Below are 21453 nucleotides of genomic sequence, written 5' to 3' on the forward strand. Positions count from 1 at the left end.
CATCGACGTTGGTTATTAAGGTGGATTTTTTCGAGAAACACGAATCTTGCACTGCAGCACAAATGCCGTACAATGGATCGTGTACGGTCCCTGGTAGAAAAATGAGCTTTCGTTGCTTCATCGCTTCGGTCAGTACCGGTTAACTTGGTCCGGTACTAATGTTGCTTCGAAGCTATTTTAGTATCGGGTCCAAATTTGAACGTCCCCGAGCCATTTTAGTACCAGATCAAGATATAAATATCGTATTTTAGTACCGGTTGGTGTTTTGGCTCGGTATTAAAATGGCATGGCCATTTAGTACCGGTCAATAACACCACCCAATACTAAATGTCACCATTTAGTACCGGCCGGTGTCTTGGTCCAGTACTGAACGGTTCTCCACGGGTTACTTTAAAACGAATGCATCTCCCACCTAGTCGTATGCGATGCATAGGTGGGATGGTAAGGAAGCTACGCGCAAAACCAGAGATCGTGGATTTGAATCCTTGTGCATGCGTATTTTTATTTTTTTTTAGTGAACCGTTTAGTACCGGGCGTACCGACTACGGCAGCCGATACTAACTGCGCCGTACAGCCAGTACTAGAGGTATTTCTCCCGCAGTGAGTAGTATGCGACGGTCACTCATTGAAGGCCATGAAGAATGCACTTTGAGTTCTTCATTCTACATGCTACCAGAAGATCATGAGTCTGTATCTACCATCTTGTCTTTTTTTCTTAAAGCTCAACTAGTACTTGTTTAGACGAATGGCAACAGCTAGCTTACGTCCGCATTAATAAAAATAAGCCCGAGTTGTTTGACTTGGTGCTCAATCATTCGGCATACATGGCAGCTGCATGTTTGTGTGTTAGTTTTTTAAGGATATGACAGTCCCGCCGTCTAGGTGATGATGACAGCACGGCCCTCCATTACCGATCAGGACCCATTTGGTCCAATATCCAGAGTCAAGATACAAACCACGTATGCAGATGATCATGTATGCTCTTTAGTAATTAATATAACTAAGACTCTTGGCATGCAATTATTGGAACCTTTAGCAGCCACAGCTTCTCAAATTTAAAACTACAAGAAAATGGAACAAAAGAAAAAAAACAAAAGGTTCTTCCTCCTTCCATTTGAAACTATAAGGCTTATCTCGTTTCATTAAGACAGACCTTTCATCAGCAATTAATTACTCTAGTCTTATCAATAAAGTTGATGTCACTAGATTCATATTCAAAAGTACTTTCTTGTAAGCATACTATTGTATCACATAAACAGAATATTATTAGAGTAATTCTTGGCTGAAGTCTGGCCTATCCTAACGAAGCAAAATACGCCGTATAAAGAAAAAGCTGAGGGCCGGGACCGGGATTGCTATTTGTAAGCACTACAAAGTCCTCGGGGTGCATACCAAATTTAAAATGTTCGAGTTTCGGATCGCCATTAGTTTCCTCGAACATAACCTTTTGTGATGTCCCACACATATATAACAAGGAGAGGAAGACAACAGCTGAGGCGACTCCAGGCGATGGCTACGTGGAACCTAAACCACATGTATTGTGTAGTTGGTGGCAGTTGATTGGTTAGGTGATCGTCTATGTCGCCTATGTTGCACGAAAGATATGCCAAGAAGAAGATACATATGCGCCAAACCTCTACGCTTTTGTTATTCAAGGCAGATAGCCTCTTTAAGCTACTTCTTCCTTGCTAATAGAGATCAATGTAATGACAAATATGTGCACTATTTATGCTCCGTTTGAGGATTACTTCATTTGGAAGTGTTAAGGAAAGCTATGACGAACTACAGCGTCCAGTTGTTCGCAGTACTATCAACAAGACCGAATGCCAAACTTTAACTTGGTTCCTTCCTGCCAAGTAGTCTTCGGTGTACTTTTTTTTTTCAACGAACTTCGGTGTAATTTTTATTTTCAGAGCAAACAAGTTTTCTTATAGGAACCTTTTAGATTCAGTTATTAAATCCAAGTCAAATCCGAAGAATTGAAACTCAAACTCTGCATTCACGCAGACCTTTGATAACTCGTCTTCCCCTTTACGTTGTCAAATATGAAATATCCCATCATTTGGCTAAGGACCCAACTTGCAATTCAGAAGGAGCCCAGGAGGCCAGGAGCACCGTTCAGAGGCATATGGATACAGAGTCTGGAAGGACAAGGACACATGCAAGTGCCACACTTTTGCGAGCATTTTCCATGCATGCATCAGCAACGGCCAGCATGGATGGGGCTTTCAGCTCCCTGACGGCGAGTTACCACCCTTTTGCAACGTTACAGGTAGCTAGGTGCCACTTCACCTACTAAACCCAATCCGCTTTGTCTCCATGTGTTGTTTCCAAGTCTTTTTTAGACCAGGTAAAGCCACACATGCACTAGCTATCAGGTTCATTTTCCTCCTTGGTTGCACTCCTTCCAAAGTACATCACAATCGTTTGTTTGCTAGAAAAAAAAATAAAAAAAACGTGGAGTTATAAGCTAGGGCTATCAGCTCAGTTTTCATCACACAATCCTCTGTTTTTATTTATAAGGCCATTGCGTTTTGTTAGGGCAAGACGGCTATTAGCTCAGTTTACATCACAACCTATTATTTATGATACAAATTGATGTCAATATATTCATATTCAAAACTACTTCCTTGCTATTATTGTTTTGTATCACATAAATTACAAAGTAGTGGAGTAATTGTTGGTTAAAATCTTGTCCTCGCAAAAATGAAATACTCTGTGTAGTAAAACAGAGAGGCTAGATCCGATCCCTTTAAGTCATGATAGTTAATGTCGGTGACTTTATCTCATCAAACCTTTGTAACTTTGATTGTCAGTAACTCTTAAATATTTAGTTTCGAAATTTAGAAATATGAAATACATGTGTAGAGGTTTGCCTTAAGAAGTACTTTCACAGCTTTACAAATCTATTTGACTTTATGAATATATTATAATAGACCGGAAATAATCACAAATGCGTTTTTGATGGTGCCTCTCCTTCATTGCGGATTGGGTCCTAAATTTCTTCGAGGAGGAGGCAAGACTTTGGTGTATGGCTGGAGCTACAAAGCTCAGCTCGGACCTGGTTATGGGTCGTCTAGAGGATCTGGTGTGAGGCAGCTATATATACAGGTTGTCCTTTTTCCTGTGTCGATATAATGGATGATCTGTCTCTCAGTTAATGTATTGCAACCTCCTTTCACCTCTTAGGAGAGTTCTAGGAAGGTTGCTTTGTATGGGGCTCTTCGTCCCTTTCTTTTCTCTATATAATATAAAGATGTGCAAGTGTCCGGAAAAAAAAAGTTTTTTGTTTTTGCTGAAAGGACTATGCTGTTTCATATTAAAACTATCGTTTAAGCCTCCATTAGCATTTCTTTGAACCGTTTATAAAAACCTGTTATATTTAGAGAACGATTTGACAAAGTTCTATGACACAGAAAAACATGTTAAAGACCTTAAAACGGATCCTGTAAATAAAGCATAATCATTCAGGTGGTCTGAGCTCTGAACCACCTGGGAGCTTTTGGAGTGCAGCTATCTTTCCAAGTGAAAATGCCATGGAAGTTCCCGAGTCTAGATGACCCCATCCAGGCCGTATCCTTGCCAAGTCAGTCAATGATTCTACCTCTCTTGTTCTCATGCGGTTGCGTGGTCCACGCCTTTATTCTGCAAGGCTATCACTGACCTGTACTAGGCATTGTGTACTGCATTGTGGTCCCCGGCTGTCTATTTCACCTTAAATACCATCACCAGTACCACCTACAGTCTAGATATTAACACCTAAGTGTAGTACTGGAGGTCAATCCTTCGTGCGTTCTTGTTTTTTTTTTCCGCAATAGTGCTAAAGCACGTTTTTCATTTAAGAGAGAAATGTTCTTTTTCATTGCAGAAATGAAAATTAACATACCAAGGTATATCCTCGCGCCTTATGTTTATGTTAATTTTTAATGTGCGCAATTCTCCATCGAATGAATAACGTTTAAGTCAGAACTTAAATAGGAGCATCATTATTCAGTTTGAAGGTTGAGTTGATAAACAAAAGGCATGATCCAGCGTGCAAAACGTAGCTTGTGTTCCTAACAATTTTTTTTTTTGGTTTTTGAGCACTTAATTTAAACTGTATCAAGATGAATGTAAGCTGCTCCTGTTACAATTTTGGTAACAAGTCCATGACCCGCTTGAAGCGGAAGTTCCGCTGAATTCCTGACAAAATGGTACAGAGATTTGGCACTCCTGCTTCCTGAGAAGTTGCTATCTTTTTTTTTTTCTCATTCTTACAGGTGATCCACCAATTTTAGGCCATTGTCCTTTTCAGGCGGCCTTTCCTCAACTTGTGGCCAAGGTAAAAGGTGAGCCCTAACAATGACAGGATAGGGGCACATGCAAGGATCTTATTTGGGGTCCTAGAAGGACCAGAGCACCTCTTTTTTCCTTAAAAAAAAACAGAACATACTAGTGTGGGTCAGAACATGAATTTCCCCAAATTAACCACACTTTCTGCTGTTTAGTTTCCTTAATATAGTATAGTTGCAGGCTTCCAGCACAATCTACCATATTTCTGATAAAAGAGTTTTGCCTGTTTACACTATCCAATAGCAACCCATCTCCCTTTCATTTTACTAACATTAATGGCCATTGACGAGGATGCATTTGGCACCCCGGAACGCTGCAGCTGCAGTTGCGTCCATCTTGGAAACACGGAACAAACTTTGCAATGGGCTGTGGCCTTTTTGGTCACATGCGTACGTGTCCGAAAACTGCTTCACCCATCGAAAGCTGAATGAAAACACGTCACGCAAGATCGGGTGATGGCGACAGGTTGCACGCCCAGCTAGCCCCCCGGAGATCCGGCAAATACGCGGCCTCACGGGAAGATCCTGCGGTGTAGTGCTCAGCACATGAATCTCCTTTTTTTTTGGCTGATTCTTTCTTTTTGTTTTTCTTGTTGTTTCTCTAGCTTTGGAATATTCCAAGCTAACTCGATCTGCAGACTCATCATGGACATGTGAGCCGCAGATGCTGTGTAGGGGTGATGGTCTAGGAGCACCGTACAGAGACTACTGGCGCATAAATTTCCTGCATGGTTGATTGGAAAAAAGATTTTCTTTTTGTATAATATGACCTGCATATCATCATGCATGCCGTGTTTAAGTACATAAAAAGCTACTGAAACTTGTGGTAAATATATACTCGGTCGATTCGATCCGTATTTTTAATTGGGAATTCTCACATTTTTTACTTCTCACAAAAGAATGTTAAGTGTAAATAAATAAAAAAACATTCTTCTAGGTAGAAGCAATTACCAGAGCTGTAAATAAACTTACGTGTCAATTTGTGTTCAATCTGTTCTCAGATCATTTTTAGCTAGCACTTTGGCATTTTGAGCTGTGCGCTTGCAGGTGACAGAAGAACAAGGACAGGCCAGGGGATATCTGTCAGTCTGTTGACAACATTCATCCTTTGGGAGACAGTTCTATGGAGCACTTCATATTGCCATTAATTTACTGCCATAACAACTGTATTCGCGCTGGAGAATCATGGCAGTAACTTGTTCTTTAATTTTCCCCATATGCCCTTGGAAAAATATATACAAAGAATGCCACTTGTGTGGCACTGTTCATCGACAAAACTGTGGGGGTTATCAATGGTCACATGAGTTAGCAAAGGACATCTCTCCGTATTTCAAGTACCAGCATGCGTACAATGGGATATTGAAGAGGAAAACCTCAGTTAAAAACTGAATGAAGAAACCAGTATATGAAGATAACAAAATGGTGGGAGAATTACTGAGTTAGACTCTAATACAAATTTCTTGTAACATATTTTGGAATTGTTTGGGCAATATTTGAAATTGAGCAAAATCCTATCATATTTGAACAGTCAAAATTCCCCTAAAGTCTCCGCGATTTCAGCCGCTCATAATGTGCTCTTTTCCTCCTAATGTGGTCTAACACTCCTAATATATAATTTTTTTTTTTTGCTTCTATGCACATCTTCCGTACCACGGCTCTATACAAGGTACTTAAGGTTAGAGTCATGTACATATACAATAGGATGTTCTATACCAGCAATATATATAAATATCATTGTAGGAAATGAATTCAATTTATAGACATGATAGTCCAAGAATTAAATTGCTGATTAAATAGTGAGCAGGCATCATTAGGTTATATCACCATCTGATGTGATACTTGGAGAATCTGGGAGACCTGCTGCCTACCTTTTGACAAATACACTCAATTTCACTTAGCATGCACGCATAGAATTGGATAAGGCTGCCATGATCCCCTCAAAGAAACTAACTGCTTTTAGATGATGTAGTTTGATCTGTTTAATTTCTTGGTGGCAACTTGCTCTCTGAGCTGATAATCGTCCGCTGGTCTGTTGTCATTGTCGGTGCCTTTGGTTGTTCCTTATTTTTGTCAGTGTTAACTATAACAACAGCAATGACTCCATACCTCACAGAAATATTGGGCACTATAATACCGATTGATCTTATCAACAACATTTATTTTTGAATTAGAGAGGTGGGCCTAGATAGGTTGTTGCAAAGGGAAAAAAGTTGCATCTATCAGAACCCAAACTAAGACATGGTGGTGTGCATTCAAGATTGGAGATGTTTGATGCTGGTACCTGTGGAAACCACTATGAAACCTCCACTGGAGATGGCGTGAAAAATTGAAACATTGCAAAATACAATTAATTATAAGAAAATTTGCTGAACTTAGTCAAGTGTACCGAACGCATGATTGTTAACTATGTGGCATTTATTGACAAAAGGTGATAATTTGAGCTTCAAATTCACTCATTTTACATGAACGTCATATGCATGGGTGCACTTGGGTTGCATTTGATTCAATCCGGTGTTGCCTACTAGTTTCTGATCCAAGATTTATTCTGAGCACAGTTGTAGACAGTGTCGGATACAGATAGGCCTGATCATATAGATCTAATCATGGGCTGCCCAACCCAACCCGCCCGAAAAAAAACCCGACCTGACGAATGTATGGCCGGGCTCGGGCTGAAATTTTTGACCCGCCATAAAATTCGGGCCAGGTGCGGGACGGAATTTTTGACCTAAAACCCAACCCAACCCGAAAATTACACATGAAAAATCGGATTTTACCCAATCCAACCCAAACCTGGCCCAACCCGACCACGTGCTGGGTCGGGCTCGGTCTGAAAAATCCAGCCCGTTAGTCGGGTCAGGTCGGGCATGGGCTGAAGCAAAAAACCAATGGGCTGAACCTGACCCGATCAGAACCTGACCTGACCCGACGGATGATCAGGTATTTGAATGAACTATAACGCGAGGTGGAACATCAACTATATTCTGTGTCGTTCAACCTTTGCCCTTTTACATTATTGCATTTATATGGCTTCTCCTGGGAATTGTCTCTGTTATGCAATCTTATGTCTTTTCACTGCATTCTTATGAAATTCATTGATTTGCTTATTTTTTCTATTCTACCATTTCGCAAAGATACCAAAGCAGATAATGGTGTCTAAGTTTTTTTTAGACAAAGGAAAGCGTTCCTAAGTTGTTTAGTTTGGTGTAAGAATTTAGAAGGATTGAGACACCAAGAGTGACAGAGGACTGATAAGATATCACAGGGCCGCCTATTTCACAAAAGTTGCTATCATTATTGGCTCGAAGTATATTTAGCAGACTTTTATGCCTTCTAGTCGCTTTACTGGCTTGACTTGACTTCACACCGGAACAGTCAAAAGAATTAAATAACCACGGAATCAGCGACTCTTTGTATTTGAAAGGTTTTAAAGGTATCCCTTATCAAAAGTAACTACTAATCCCAGTAAAAAAAGTGAAATCTAGTTGCTCATGGGGTAAACAATCACGGGGCGTCAAAAAAAAAATCATGGGTGATAGCTTTGAGGCATCAAATATTTCCGGGTCCTAAGTATGGTACTATGGTATTTTCATAGCAGATGACCATAGGTGCCATCAAAATCAGAATTTTAAATATATGTTCGGTTTTAAACAGGAAGTCAGAAGCTTTTTGAATGTTTTGATAATTGGATTAGTTTGCAAGGATCATTGATCCCTCAATCAAAAAACAGATACCAAAAGTGTCGTCTTCAAGTCTTTTTTGTATTACATGCTTGCAATTCATCGTAGAGGATTCTCAGCTTCTTTTTAGTTAAGCTGATACTAGTCCATCCTGTGCTACCGCACGGGCTAGCATTTGTTGGTGACATTAGCATTAGAATTTGTTTTTAAATTCATCACGATGAACAATCGATCGAATTTGCTATTTTCGACTTGTTGCACGTGTTAATTTCCTTACTTTTATGGCATCATAAGACGGATTACACAAATTTGCAACATAGATTCATAATATTTCAATAGTAAATAATATATTATAATTATTTTATTTTCGGTAGCGAGGTCAATACAATTTGAAATTTGTAGTGCATACTGTGTTTGAAACGACTATAAGGAGCAATCACTATGGTTCATTTCTTCTCCCGTAGCAGGTACCGAAAGTAGAAGTCAAAAACAACAGACAGTTGGCAGGATGCTAACTTTCTTTATATATGGACAGACGCGTATCTAGTTTCTTAGCTGGATTAACTACCGTTCCTTTGAGATAAAATAGTAGTAAATCTTAGTGCTTTTACCTTTTTATTACCCTTGTTGCATAAATCCTTTTTGCTTTTGAACTTGAGATAATGAAACGGATCTAAAACTGCAAGCTATGTTAGTTTACACTAAACTAATGGTATAAGTCTTTCTTTCGGTTTTGATACTTGGTTCTGGTTAGGGATGAGGGCGTTGATTGCGGAAGCCCGAATAGATACGACTCGAGAACAGCCGACGTCTGTTCCTACCAGCAGAGTCGATACGACGTGAGAACGGGCGGTGGTTTGCTTTTATATGATCTGATTCTAAGTCTTAAAAAGCCTGGAGTTGTTAAGTTAGTTTCTATATTATAAAATATCTGAGTACGTGTTGTAACAGCTTTGGTTCCGAACCTTTGTCAGATACAATATTTGTTAGCCGTGATATCCTAACTGAAACAATAAATCAATTTTGGTGGAAGGATCGTAGGATATGGGATATTTTTCCCCTGTAATGTAATGGCACGCGTGGATAATTTTTTTAAACACAGTAGATCCAAAAGCTATTATAATAATATTATACCAACTGATGGCCACATGTTCTTTTAAGAATTTCTATGGTTTCTCTTATTCTGTCCACTTAGGATCGTAGGTGCCTTCACGTGGAGGTTTCTTATAATTTCTCTCATTTTCTAGAGTGTCCATGTGACTTCACGTGGAGGCTTCAAAAGGAACCTCCAATTAGCAATAGTAAGATACTTTATTTATTGTATTGCCCTGGACAATTCAGTAAAAATTTAGTGGTAAATGCATGTGTTAGTTGCTTTAAGTGCATTTGTTTGTCAGATAATAATTTTACTTTTAGGGCGGGTGTGTGTGAGAAAGAGAGGACACATTCGCATGTGATGCATTGATGTGCTCATGTGTCTTTCCTGTAATAAAAAAAATAAAATGTGTTTCCTTGTGCATTTTTAATAATTTTTAGAGGTGATATTCTATAGAAAGGACTACACATTCATATTAAAGCCATTAGAGATCAATCTGGATATCTCCGCACTGATCTCGTCATATTCTCAGGAATATAGCAAAAAGATATAGTTAGACAATATTATTCCTTCCTTGGAGAGATTTCTTTCTTTTTTCAAAGAACCTCCCTGGAAAAATGGAGATGAATATATTTGAAAAGAATAGAAAGAAAGAAAGAAAGAGGTGAGTCATATATCCTACATAAACATATCCTAATTCTTGAAGGTTTCAGGTTTCTAGAAGTTACATGCTAAGAAGCAAAGCCCTTTTGTTTCTTAGCAGGTAAGCTTCCTGAAAGTTGCAGATGCATGTACACAAATGGATCGATAAGGTCGAGAAGGTGAGCACCTAGAGCTCTACGTCTTGGTTAAGGTGTTTATGATCTGTCAAAGTTTTTTTTTTCTATCATGAATGGCACGCATTATTCTTTTTCATTTGGCGGCAGATTTAACATAATCAATGATAAGGATGGCACTTGAGGGCAGTACTCGATCATTAACCTTAAACACTAGAAACAATATCAATTTTATTTTTTTGCGAGAAAAATATCAATTTTATTCTACTGTCTAAAAATATATCATTTTGTAAACATTACTCCAAGTTTGTAAATGTTATTATGTATCAAAACTTCTTTTCTTTTTGCACATTTGCGAGATACATCACTCTATGATGGCAGTCTATGTCAACATGTGCATCTTATGCTAATTTGTCATGTAGATTCTTTTCATCATGCAATGGGCTAAGGGAAGAACTATATTCTCGCAAACTGCTTATTTGAGGGCGGCATGCCACCTTGATAGCCACATCGTCTTTTTTCCCCCCATAACTACAATCCACATCACCTTTTTCTGGTTTCCGTCCAATATATGTGCTTTATTCTTGATTTACACTCTTGCTTATGACACAAGAGGGATGGCAGTGCAAAAACCCTTCCTCCAAAACAAAAATAGCCACCAAACCCATAACGTGGACTTGGTATTTGTCAAAACTAGGCAAGTGAAATGGTGCCACAAAATTGCATTTAGGAGGTGAAGTGACCCGGTACCAGAGGATTAGAGGGCTATTAAGATACAAAATAGAGTTAACAGAGGTTAAATGAACAAGCTGCATGATTAACAATTGAACTTTTTTTGAGATAAATAAATGGAGGTTCCGAGAACTATGGTATCAAACCAACCAAAAAACACTACAAAACATAAAGACCAGAAAAGGTAAATTTAACAATTACAATAATTACAAGTAAAACATCTTTACCCTATGCAATCTTTAAGACTCAAAGACGTCCGGACACAATTTTTATGCGGAATTGTAATCAATAATAATCATTAAAAAAGATTCACGAAAGCTACAATAATTCAATAGAGAGGAAACTGTAACAATTAATTTTAAACGATTACGTGTACAGTTGTTTTATTAAGAAAGTGATGGGCTCATCAATTTTTATATTTCATGAGGAAGCAAAATACACACAAGCAGCGAAGGAAATGACGAAGGGAGACATGCCACGTAGGCAGAGCAGCAGATCCAGCCATCACCATTATAGTAGGGGGGGAGTAGAGCAGAGAAGAGGACAGGCAGAGAGGGAGGGGGGAGACGACGACGCCACCACCTACCAAACCCATCGCACACGTCCCTTCCCTCCCCTCTCTCTCTAGACTAGACTCTCCTCCCTCCCTCGGCGTGGCGGTTGCACACCCCGTCGCCTACTCCATTCCATTGACCTCGCCTCGCCTCTCCCTCCCTCTCTCTCTCTCTCTCTCTCACTTCTCCTCCTTCCCAAAGGCCAAAGCTTGGAATTTTCCCGTGCCGAGCGGGACCTTCCTTCCCCTCGCCGCGTACCCTGATTCGCCGGCGGACACACCAAGGCAAACCCGGCCCGACCCGCGTGCGGTGGGGCGGGGTCCGTCTCTGGGTGCCTTCCGTGCCCGGTGCGTGCGCCGCGGGGCGCATTGTTGCCTTGCCTTGCCGCACCCGCGGGAATGGAGATTCCCGCCGCCTATTAATCCTTCCTCAGAGGGCCCTTCTCTTTCTTGGAGGAGACACAAGCGCAGCGCCGCGGGAAAGCCGGGCGCCGCATGGATCGGGGCCTCCGGTGTGCCCGCCTCAAGCCGCGGTTTTGGCGTCTCGGCGAAGCGGGGCGGAGGAGGACGGCGGCGGCGCCGAGGCGGCAGGGCGGGATCTCGGAGGACCCGCTCTGTTGACGTGTTCTTCTTCTCCTTCTTCCTTGGAAAAGAGGTGATTTCGCCGCCGCCGAGGCGGCTCGGCCCAGCTCAGTCCCTGCGCTGCGCAGCTCTCTCTGTGCGTGCGTGGCGTATTTGCTTTTTTTAGGTAGGTTGGGGGGGGGGGGTGGAGTTGGGTGGGAGGGGAGCTGGAATTGATTGCGGGGGGCTTCCTTGGAGGTCATTGCAGCTCGAATCTGAGCTCCTCTCCTTCTGAGGGAATTGCCGATTGCGTTCTGCAGTAAGATTGGTTTGGAGCTCTGTTGCCCCCACTGTTCAACAAGATTGGAGCAAGGTGGCTGCTTGACGGCGGTGGCGGCCAAGAACCCTGAATCTGTGGCCCTGTCGGCTTCTCAGGGGCGTTCGGGGAGTGGCTTTGGTGCAGTGATTCCATTGAGTCTGGAGGAATGGCGCGGCACCGGATCAAGAGGCTGGAGAAGCTCAAGCTCAGCGCATTGTTGACGTTCATCCGCTGTCACAGGGGCCCCAGCGATGATCACTCGCGGATTGGTACGGTGGGGTTCTCTCGGGTCGTGTACGTCAATGAACCGGATAGGCTCGGGGAGGAGGGATTCAGATACCAGCTGAATGAGGTGTCCACAACAAAGTACAATCTGGGCACCTTCCTGCCCAAGTCCCTCTTCGAGCAGTTCAGGAGGGTAGCCAACTTCTACTTCCTTGTCTCGGGTATCCTTGCCTTGACCCCCCTCGCGCCTTACACGGCAGTGAGCGCGCTTGCCCCACTCTGTGTCGTGATTGTGGCCACCATGGCCAAAGAAGGGGTTGAGGACTGGAGGAGGAAACAACAGGTAATTATTCTTGTGATCTGTAGTATGTTCACATCCTAGCTATAATATTTATTGACTTTTGTTCATGACATAACCACTGTAGTTCAAAAGGACTCAAACAGCTCGTATTATGTTAATAAGCTAAAAAATAATTTCCCCCCCTTTTTTGGTGTCGGGATTGATGCGTCCATTCTCTATACATCTAGGTTTGGGGAAATAATATGTATTCCTTAATTACACAAACAAAGAGTTCTCACTCTGAACAATTCACTGAGCTATATTACCATGCATTTTGGTGTCCACAACTTAAATTCTTAATTCGATTATTTTCCATGCTTGTGATTTGACCATGCGATTCATTATGGATTATACTCACAATGGTCCATTCTACTTGTGTCTGTGCATCGTGATGTAGAAATAGTTTGTAGTCTCAGTTTAGCACTTAATATTCCAAGAAGTCATCTTCCTTTTTATGTATAAATGCTGAGCTTATGCAGGAATAAGGTGTAACATAATTAACTTTGATATAAACTCATATAGTTCATGCTGTAGACATTTTGTGATGGTTTGCTTACACCAATATTAGTTGTAATTGACTGTGTTACTGTAATTCAGTTAAATTGAATGTTTAATGTAAATTTTCCATGCTATTGGTATATTAAATAGATCTGTGCAACTACATTACCCAGGATCATGAGCTCAATAACCGGATAGTCAAAGTGCATAGGGGCAATGGCAATTTTGAAGAGACAAAATGGAAGAACATCAAAGTTGGAGGTGTAATAAAGGTGGAGAAGGATAATTTCTTTCCCGCTGATATGATTCTGCTTTCATCTAACTATCCGGATGGAATCTGTTATGTAGAGACTATGAACCTTGATGGTGAAACAAATTTGAAAATTAAACAAGCTCTCGAGGTGACATTGGATTTAAAAGAGGACATAAAGTTCAGAGAAGTCAGACAAACAATAAAATGCGAAGACCCAAATGCAAACCTATACTCTTTTGTCGGTTCAATGGAATGGAAAGGCCAGCAGTATCCTCTGTCACCCCAACAGCTTCTTCTTCGGGACTCAAAACTACGGAACACAGACTACATATATGGGGCTGTCATCTTCACAGGTCATGATACTAAAGTGATGCAAAATGCTACTGATCCACCATCTAAAAGAAGTAAGATTGAGAAGAAAATGGATAAAATTATTTACATTCTGATGTCATCTCTACTCATGATTGCGTTACTTGGTTCTGTCTTCTTTGGGATTTGGACCAAAGAGGATCTAAGAGATGGCAAGCTCAAAAGGTGGTATCTTCGTCCAGATGCTAGTACTATATTCTATGATCCAAAACGAGCTACTGTGGCATCTTTCTTCCATTTGTTGACGGCCTTGATGCTGTATAGCTACTTCATACCAATTTCTTTGTACATATCCATAGAGATGGTGAAGCTCTTGCAAGCTCTATTCATCAATCAGGATATCGAAATGTATCATGAAGAATCAGATAAGCCAACTCATGCTCGCACGTCAAATCTAAATGAAGAACTAGGTATGGTCAATACAATTCTATCTGATAAGACTGGGACATTGACGTGTAACATGATGGAGTTCATTAAGTGCTCAATTGCTGGCACTGCCTATGGTCAGGGTGTCACTGAAGTTGAGAGAGCTATGGCTATGAGGAAAGGGGCCCGGTTAGATGATGACATTGAGAATGGAGGCCACAAGGACAAGAAAATTGACGACAGTCCTCATGTTAAAGGGTTCAATTTCAAGGATCCGCGAATAATGGATGGAAACTGGATACATGAGCCTAATAAAGATATGATAAGAGATTTTTTCCGGCTCTTAGCCATCTGCCACACATGCATAGCTGAAAAAGATGAAAATGGGAAGGTTTCATATGAAGCTGAGTCCCCTGATGAAGCTGCATTTGTTATCGCAGCGAGAGAGTTAGGGTTTGAGTTTTACAAGAGGTCGCTGACAACTATAATTGTTCGTGAACGAGATCCAAGTCAGAATGTTGTTGAGAAAAGGTAACTCACATTTCTTTGTTCTTTCCTCTATCGATTATCATTACTTCCTTAGTACCTAATTTCCTTTCACATTCTGATACAGAAAGTATGAGCTCCTAAATATATTGGAATTCAGTAGCTCAAGGAAACGGATGTCTGTGATAGTCAAGGAACCAGAGGGAAGGATATTACTTCTCAGCAAGGGCGCTGATAGGTTAGTGCTCTATGATTTCCATGTTTTAGTCACAGGTCACTGTCAGACTTTTGTTTGTTTCCTTGCTTTTTAATTGTCGTCTCTATGTGAACAGTGTGATGTTCAGAAGACTTGCACCACATGGAAGAAAAATTGAAGAAGTTACAAGAAGACACATAAATGAGTATTCTGACTCTGGTCTAAGAACCTTGGTTCTAGCATACCGTGTCTTGGATGACAAAGAGTACAAGGAATTCAATGAAAAATTGAACGCTGCCAAAATATCTGTAAGTGCTGACAGAGATGAAAAAATTGAGCAGGCTGCTGATAGCATTGAAACGGACTTGATTCTTCTTGGTGCCACCGCTGTTGAAGACAAGCTCCAGAAAGGGGTATGCCTTTTCGTGGATAAGCCTTTCTGTTCCACACCTTATTTGTATGCATTCTAGAGAACCTTGCCTGTTCCTGTACTCATGTGTGCTTTACATATTCAGGTGCCTGAATGCATAGACAAGCTTGCACAAGCTGGAATTAAGATATGGGTCCTGACAGGTGACAAGATGGAGACAGCTATAAATATTGGGTATGCATTATGTTCATGCATGTAAATAGGAACATTTTATTTCAACCGGACTCTTTCCTTTTCTGATTCATGTGCTTCTCCAACTGCAGGTTTGCATGCAGCCTACTTAGGCAAGGCATGACACAGATAATCATCACACTGGAACAATCTGACATCATCGCATTGGAGAAAAATGGAGACAAACTTGCAATTACTAAGGTGAATAACTGATTACATCAGGCATGTTTCAGGCATTTTACATATAAAACACTGTCAACTTTTGGAATGCCCTATGTTTACAGTGATAGCTCCCCTAGTGTTTGAAAAAAAAAATAACAAAGGCATACATTCCCAATTGACCTAGTCAGTTGATGGTTACATCCTTTTTGTTGGCTCACCAGGCATCAAAGCAAAGGGTTATGGATCAGATAGAGGTTGGGATCAAACAGATTCCACCTTCAACTCAAGTTAGCACTGAATCATTCGCACTAATCATTGATGGTAAATCACTAACTTATGCTTTGGAAGATGATGTCAAGTTAAAGTTCTTGGATCTTGCTATCAAGTGTGCATCAGTGATTTGTTGCCGATCTTCACCAAAACAGAAGGCACTGGTCAGATTATTTTTCTATTCTTAAGTTCCTCTCTTTTCAATATATTTTCTTAAGTGTTTTTCTTCTAGAGTATACTTGCAAAAACGATAACATAGTGCAACTATTCAGGTTACAAGACTTGTTAAACAAGTAACACATAAAGTGACTTTAGCAATAGGTGATGGGGCAAATGATGTTGGGATGCTTCAAGAAGCTGACATAGGGGTTGGCATTAGTGGTGCTGAAGGAATGCAGGTTACTATTTTGATGCTTTGTAAATTTTATTAATTGTGCCCATGGTTTCTTTTCTTATTCTTTGTTTCTGGTTATGACTTTCTAGGCTGTCATGGCAAGTGATGTTGCCGTTGCCCAATTCCGCTTTCTGGAACGGCTACTTCTGGTGCATGGACATTGGTGTTACCGGCGCATCTCAGTGATGGTATAGTTGCCATTTATGTTTATCATGATATATACTAATCAGGATTTGTAATTCAGGTCTTCTGATAACATTTTGGGGGCTTAATGTGCAGATATGCTATTTCTTCTACAAGAATGTTACTTTCGGTGTCACCATCTTTCTGTACGAAGCGTTTGCATCTTTCTCCGGGAAGCCAGCTTATAATGATTGGTTCTTGTCACTCTATAATGTTTTCTTCACTTCCCTTCCTGTCATTGCTTTGGGGGTGTTTGACCAGGATGTGTCTGCCAGGCTGTGCATACAGGTAATTTAAACAGTGCGGAGAGCAAATAAAATCAGTTGGAGTAGTTGACAAATTGGATATATTCTATGTCAAATCTGGTACATCATGGAAACATGTTCTACCCTATATTTTCTGAAGAAAGTTTGCTTTCTACCCTTGGGGCTAGTGCAAGCTACATAATTTTGCTTTGTTTCTCTAGGCCTAAGATTTCCTTTTCTTTTTTTACTTTTGATCCTGCTGATTAGAAGAGTTTTTCATTGTAAGTACTATGTCTTAGTCCAAGCATTTTTATTCAATCTTAGAAATGCCTTTATAAGTCCTATTGTTGGGGTTTGAAGTCCCAGTTTCATTGCCATATTAGACAAATCAAGAAAACACTATCTTTCAAGTTATTTGAAGGTCCAAAGTGCTTGAGTTGTGCACGCTTGTTTTCCCATTGTTTTACCCACCTACTTTACTTAGCTTCATGTTCTCTCTGTTCCTTTGCAGTATCCGCAGCTCTACCAAGAAGGAGTGCAAAATATATTATTCAGTTGGCGTCGGATACTTGGCTGGATGCTTAATGGTGTTATGAATGCTGTCTTGATCTTTTTTTTCTGCATCACTGCCTTTGAGGATCAGGCATTCCGTCAGGATGGTCAAGTTGCGGGCTTGGATGCCCTAGGTGTCATCATGTACACTTGTATTGTATGGGTCGTGAACTGTCAAATGGCGCTCTCTGTGAACTACTTCACCATAATCCAGCACATCTTTATATGGGGCAGCATCGCATTTTGGTACCTCTTCCTCCTGGTCTATGGTGCCATAAACCCGAGGTTCTCAACAACAGCATACATGGTCTTCATTGAACAGTTGGCCCCGGCCCTTTCATTTTGGTTGGTGACACTTTTCGTCGTGATGGCAACACTTGTCCCCTACTTCAGCTACGCCGCAATCCAGATCCGGTTTTTCCCGATGTTCCACAACAAGATTCAGTGGAAAAGGTACTTAGGGAAGGCTGAAGATCCGGAAGTAGCAAGGCAGTTGTCATCACGGCATCGGACATCATCACAGCAGAGGATGGTCGGTATCTCTGCTCGTCGAGACGGCAAGGCTATGCAAATAACAAGGGAGACAGAGCTAGAGGTTCGGGAATAGCATTTTCAGTAGATTTTGCGTTTTGTACAGCTTATAGGATATTGTCTCTGGAAAGATGACAGCTGAACTGATTGGAACCTGGGGATTCCTGGATTCCTGCTTTCTATGATGTTTGTCGTGGGAGCAGTTCCAGTTCAGATGATAGAGCAAGATCACAGATTGCTTAGATAGATCACAAGGAGGCCAAGAGAATACCTGCTGTAAAGTTCATTTTTTAGCAGTTCAAGGCTTTGTGGGTTTTTTTCGCCTTTCTCTCACACATGTAGATGCTTGTAACCAGATTGGTAGAATTTCGTTTTGCGTTGTCTTCCTTTTACCCCCCTTGCCTGTCCTATCTCAATTGTATTTTAAACAATAATGGTAAGGCTTCTGATTTGAGTGGCTTTCATGTTTTATTATTTGGAAAGAATCCTAAATGGATGATTTCCGATGTAATTACACTTGTGTCTAAGAGATTTATGTAAATTGCACTTGTTTGCATGACTTTGCTAATCTGGGGGAGGCCATATGGCTCTGTGTTTTGCCTTTGTAATTGTTGTTCTGTTCAAGTTGGTCAGATGAAAAGTGGAAGAAAGATTGGCAAAATATATTTTGCAGGAAGTACACTTTACGTGAGTAGATTAAAAGTTGGTTGTGAGGCAGTATGGCAAAAAAAAAAGAATTATAATACTATGATGTTGCTATATGGAAATGACAGTGACAGCCATGAGGTAAACCAAGCTTAAACAGTGACCTGAAGAGAACTCATCAAAGGTTAAAAAGACATTACATCGATTTACAATTTCTGTTTTATTTTCAGTTTTCCTACTACCATACTAACCTGCAATTAAGGGCAGCAAAAGATGAAGAAGCTGAGCGTCATGTATCACGGCTCAGGCAGCGGCAGCGGCGGTCCCTCCGTGGCCGGCTGCTGCTTGGCCTCCGCAGCCGGAGGCGGCCGCCTCCGCGGCGCGCGGCGGGGCCGCCAGAGCGCCAGCCTGGTGCAGTCGTATGACTCGTCGGGCCGCTCGGCCTGCGCGGCGCACACCCGGCCGAAGACGCAGGAAAGCACGGTGAGCACGAGCACCGCGGCCAGCACGCCGAAGAAGGCGCCGATCGACGACCCGGCGGAGGCGGCGTGCCGCGGGGCGGCGCCCGCGCCGGACACCTGGTAGCTCGGCAGCGGCATCGTCGTCGTCGGCGTGGTCGGTGTCACTGGCATGCCGGCCGCCATTCTTGCTCTCGCGCCGAGGCAGGCAGGGTTGGTGGGTGGTGAATGCGCAGCGCTTGGCTTGAGCTGAGGATGGAGGCAATGCCAATGCCCATGAGGTGAGCATGGGTGGGAGCAGTGAGGGAGGCAAAAGTGTCCCTTGCTTTTTGCAATTTAGTAGTAGCATTAGTGGTACTAATGCTTGGTATTGTAGTGGTGAGATGGATGGAGGAGAGGAGAGGATAGGGGAGGAAGAAAACTAAGCCAAAGAGAGAGAAAAATGAATAAAGGGTTTGGAGGTCAGCTTTAGTGTGTGTGTGTGTGTGTGTGTGTGGAAGGACTACTGAGTGGGCACCAACATGGAAAGAAAAGGAGAAAGAAGCATGATGGGGGTGCTACTGCTATCTCATTCTCATGCCATGTTGCTTGATGGTGTCTCTGAGTGTGTGTGTGTGTGTGTGTGTGTGTGTGTGTGTGTGTGTGTATCTAGGAAAAGGGAAAGAACATCTCTGATCTGATCTGCTCCAGCCTCCATGGCTGTGCATGCCAATAACAATATAATTGGATGGAGAAGAATCAAAGGGACAGAGAGGAACTATATTTCATCCCAACTGCGAGTCAATGTTTGAATTTTGACGTCTGGACCCCAATCATTTTCAGCTTGCGACGGATGGTGATGATCAATCGCCGGAAATACATTCTCCTGCACACTGACAACCGTTTCTCCATGTGAACTTGCAATTGGCCGCCTTGCTGAATCAGAGAGAGAAAAAGCTTGAGTTTTTCTTTTCCTTTTCGTTCGCCTCTTCCATTTCATTGGCAGATGGAATAGGACACTGAATTCGATCAGGTTTGCGCTTTCCTGAAGCTTTTTCCACGCAGCAGGAGGGTTAACCCAGCCTTGTTCTAAAGCTTAAAGCTCAGATATATGCCATCATAGCATGTTGCTTGCTTAGTGGGCAAGGTTACCCGCCTTTCTCTTTTTTTTTTTCCAATCATGCACTCGTATTATATTTGGGGTATACGAGTATTTTAGTAGGCACAAGTCTGCCAAAACCAGCAGTGTCATGATCTCTGGCCCTTTTAGCAGGGATACCCACCAAAGAATAACACCAAATGCATCTCAAGGCTAAAAATGTTGTGGGAATTTTTATCTAGCCTTTTGTAAAGGAACATGGTCCAATTAGATCATAATTGTGATTTTAGTGATTGTGTGATAATATAGTCAATGGGACTAACGAGTTTATAAGTTTAAATTTGTAGGATTTTTAGTCCTATGGATGGAGTCCAATTCATATACAAAATGATCCAAATCGCTGCCAAGATATCCAAGTTGTAGTGAAATGCAGAGATAAAATATTTTAGGGGTGTCCAAATGATAGCCGACATGATTTGGACAAGGTTCAGTGCTTTGGTGAGTTGATATGGCATGTACAGGTCGGTGCTTTGGTAAGTTGATACAGCAATCAAGTGAAGAAATTACAGTAGCACCGGTTGAAACGACGCTATAAGAATGGAGGCGTCGGTGCAATGAGGAGATGACATGGCAATCAAGTGAAGAAATAACGGAGACACCGGTTAAACCGACGATGCAAAAGAAGCTGTCGGTGCAAGCGTACTGTCAGTACACATGTTTTGGTTCCAGAAGGCTTTCCCAGCAAAGTCTTCAGCACCGGTTAAAACGATGGTCGTCGGTGCATTACGTGGGTGCAATGAGGTCAGCAGAGGATGGCAGTTGGAGTTCAACGGCTAGTAGGCAGGCTGAGTGTAACTAGTTAAACCGACGGTGGAACCGACGCTTTATGCTTTTCTAGGTAAAAGCAAGCAACGACAATAAACTGCCCTCTGGCCTATATAAGGTCTCACCCCGGGTTATTTGAGATTGCTGGAGTTCGTGAGAAGCCTCTTACACTTCGAAGAAGTTCTCCAAGCAATTGAAGAGCATATTGATCACATCCTTAGATTTAGCACAAGCTTTGTAAGTGAGAGTGCTAGGCTAGCTCTAGTTAGAGTGAGAGTGCAAGGTGTAGTTGCCTTGTGTGCTGATTCTTGAGTGAACCAAAGCTTGTATCTCGGTGTGCCGGCCCCTTGGAGTTCTTGGTGGTTCACCGGCAAGTCATCGGCCCTCCAACTCGGTGTGAGCGGCGATGACGGTTTTGTGAGGAGGACGTGGAGATCCCTTTCCTTCATGGAGAAGTTTCTTAGTAGAGACGATATCGAGGTGATCGGGAACTTGACATGAGCCTTGGTGGCTAAGCCGTTGTGGCAAGTTAAGAAAAGTCCCGGAAGAGACTTGGTGATCGGGAAGCAATACTCGTGAGTGCTTCAACAACGTGGATTAGGGGTGGCTTTGTGCCTACCGATACCACGGGATAAATCCGCGCGTCAAGAGTTTGCTTCCCCTCATCCTCTTCTTTAAGCTTCCGTATTTCTTATTGCAAATTTTGTATGGCTTTGCATTTTTAGTGTAGT

At 41.9% G+C, this 21453-nt stretch overlaps 2 protein-coding genes across 3 annotated transcripts; one reads left to right on the plus strand and one right to left on the minus strand.

Moving 5' to 3' along the window:
• The first annotated feature begins 11169 nt into the window (after window positions 1-11169).
• On the plus strand, window positions 11170-18284 carry LOC112888508 (putative phospholipid-transporting ATPase 9). Of its 2 annotated transcripts, XM_025954732.1 has the most exons (12): window positions 12457-12613; window positions 13282-13380; window positions 13457-14627; window positions 14710-14820; window positions 14915-15191; window positions 15294-15382; window positions 15472-15580; window positions 15763-15975; window positions 16084-16209; window positions 16295-16393; window positions 16485-16676; window positions 17145-18284. In XM_025954732.1, exons 2-12 carry the CDS (start codon window positions 13347-13349, stop codon window positions 17790-17792), a joined length of 3069 nt encoding a protein of 1022 aa, XP_025810517.1. In that variant the 5' UTR covers window positions 12457-12613; window positions 13282-13346; the 3' UTR covers window positions 17793-18284. The 2 variants fall into 2 exon arrangements, with proteins under 2 accessions (XP_025810516.1, XP_025810517.1); XM_025954731.1 differs by having other exon boundaries at window positions 11170-12613; window positions 13282-14627.
• Window positions 18285-18440: 156 nt separating this feature from the next.
• On the minus strand, window positions 18441-19120 carry LOC112888509. The gene has a single exon (XM_025954733.1). It carries the CDS (start codon window positions 19003-19005, stop codon window positions 18658-18660), a length of 348 nt encoding a protein of 115 aa, XP_025810518.1. The 5' UTR covers window positions 19006-19120; the 3' UTR covers window positions 18441-18657.
• Between the last annotated feature and the right edge of the window lie 2333 nt (window positions 19121-21453).

The sequence above is a fragment of the Panicum hallii genome, chromosome 4 (genome assembly GCF_002211085.1).
Source record: "Panicum hallii strain FIL2 chromosome 4, PHallii_v3.1, whole genome shotgun sequence".
Classification (NCBI taxonomy): domain Eukaryota; kingdom Viridiplantae; phylum Streptophyta; class Magnoliopsida; order Poales; family Poaceae; genus Panicum; species Panicum hallii.

Bases quoted from the DNA above. Each gene is read 5' to 3' on its own strand.
- LOC112888509 (XM_025954733.1), bottom strand. From the start codon at position 19,005: ATGGCGGCCGGCATGCCAGTGACACCGACCACGCCGACGACGACGATG.
- LOC112888508 (XM_025954731.1), top strand. From the start codon at position 12,212: ATGGCGCGGCACCGGATCAAGAGGCTGGAGAAGCTCAAGCTCAGCGCA. The intron at 16,210-16,294 runs GTTACTATTTTG...ATGACTTTCTAG, and splicing joins GTGGTGCTGAAGGAATGCAG to GCTGTCATGGCAAGTGATGT. The intron at 16,394-16,484 runs GTATAGTTGCCA...CTTAATGTGCAG, and splicing joins ACCGGCGCATCTCAGTGATG to ATATGCTATTTCTTCTACAA.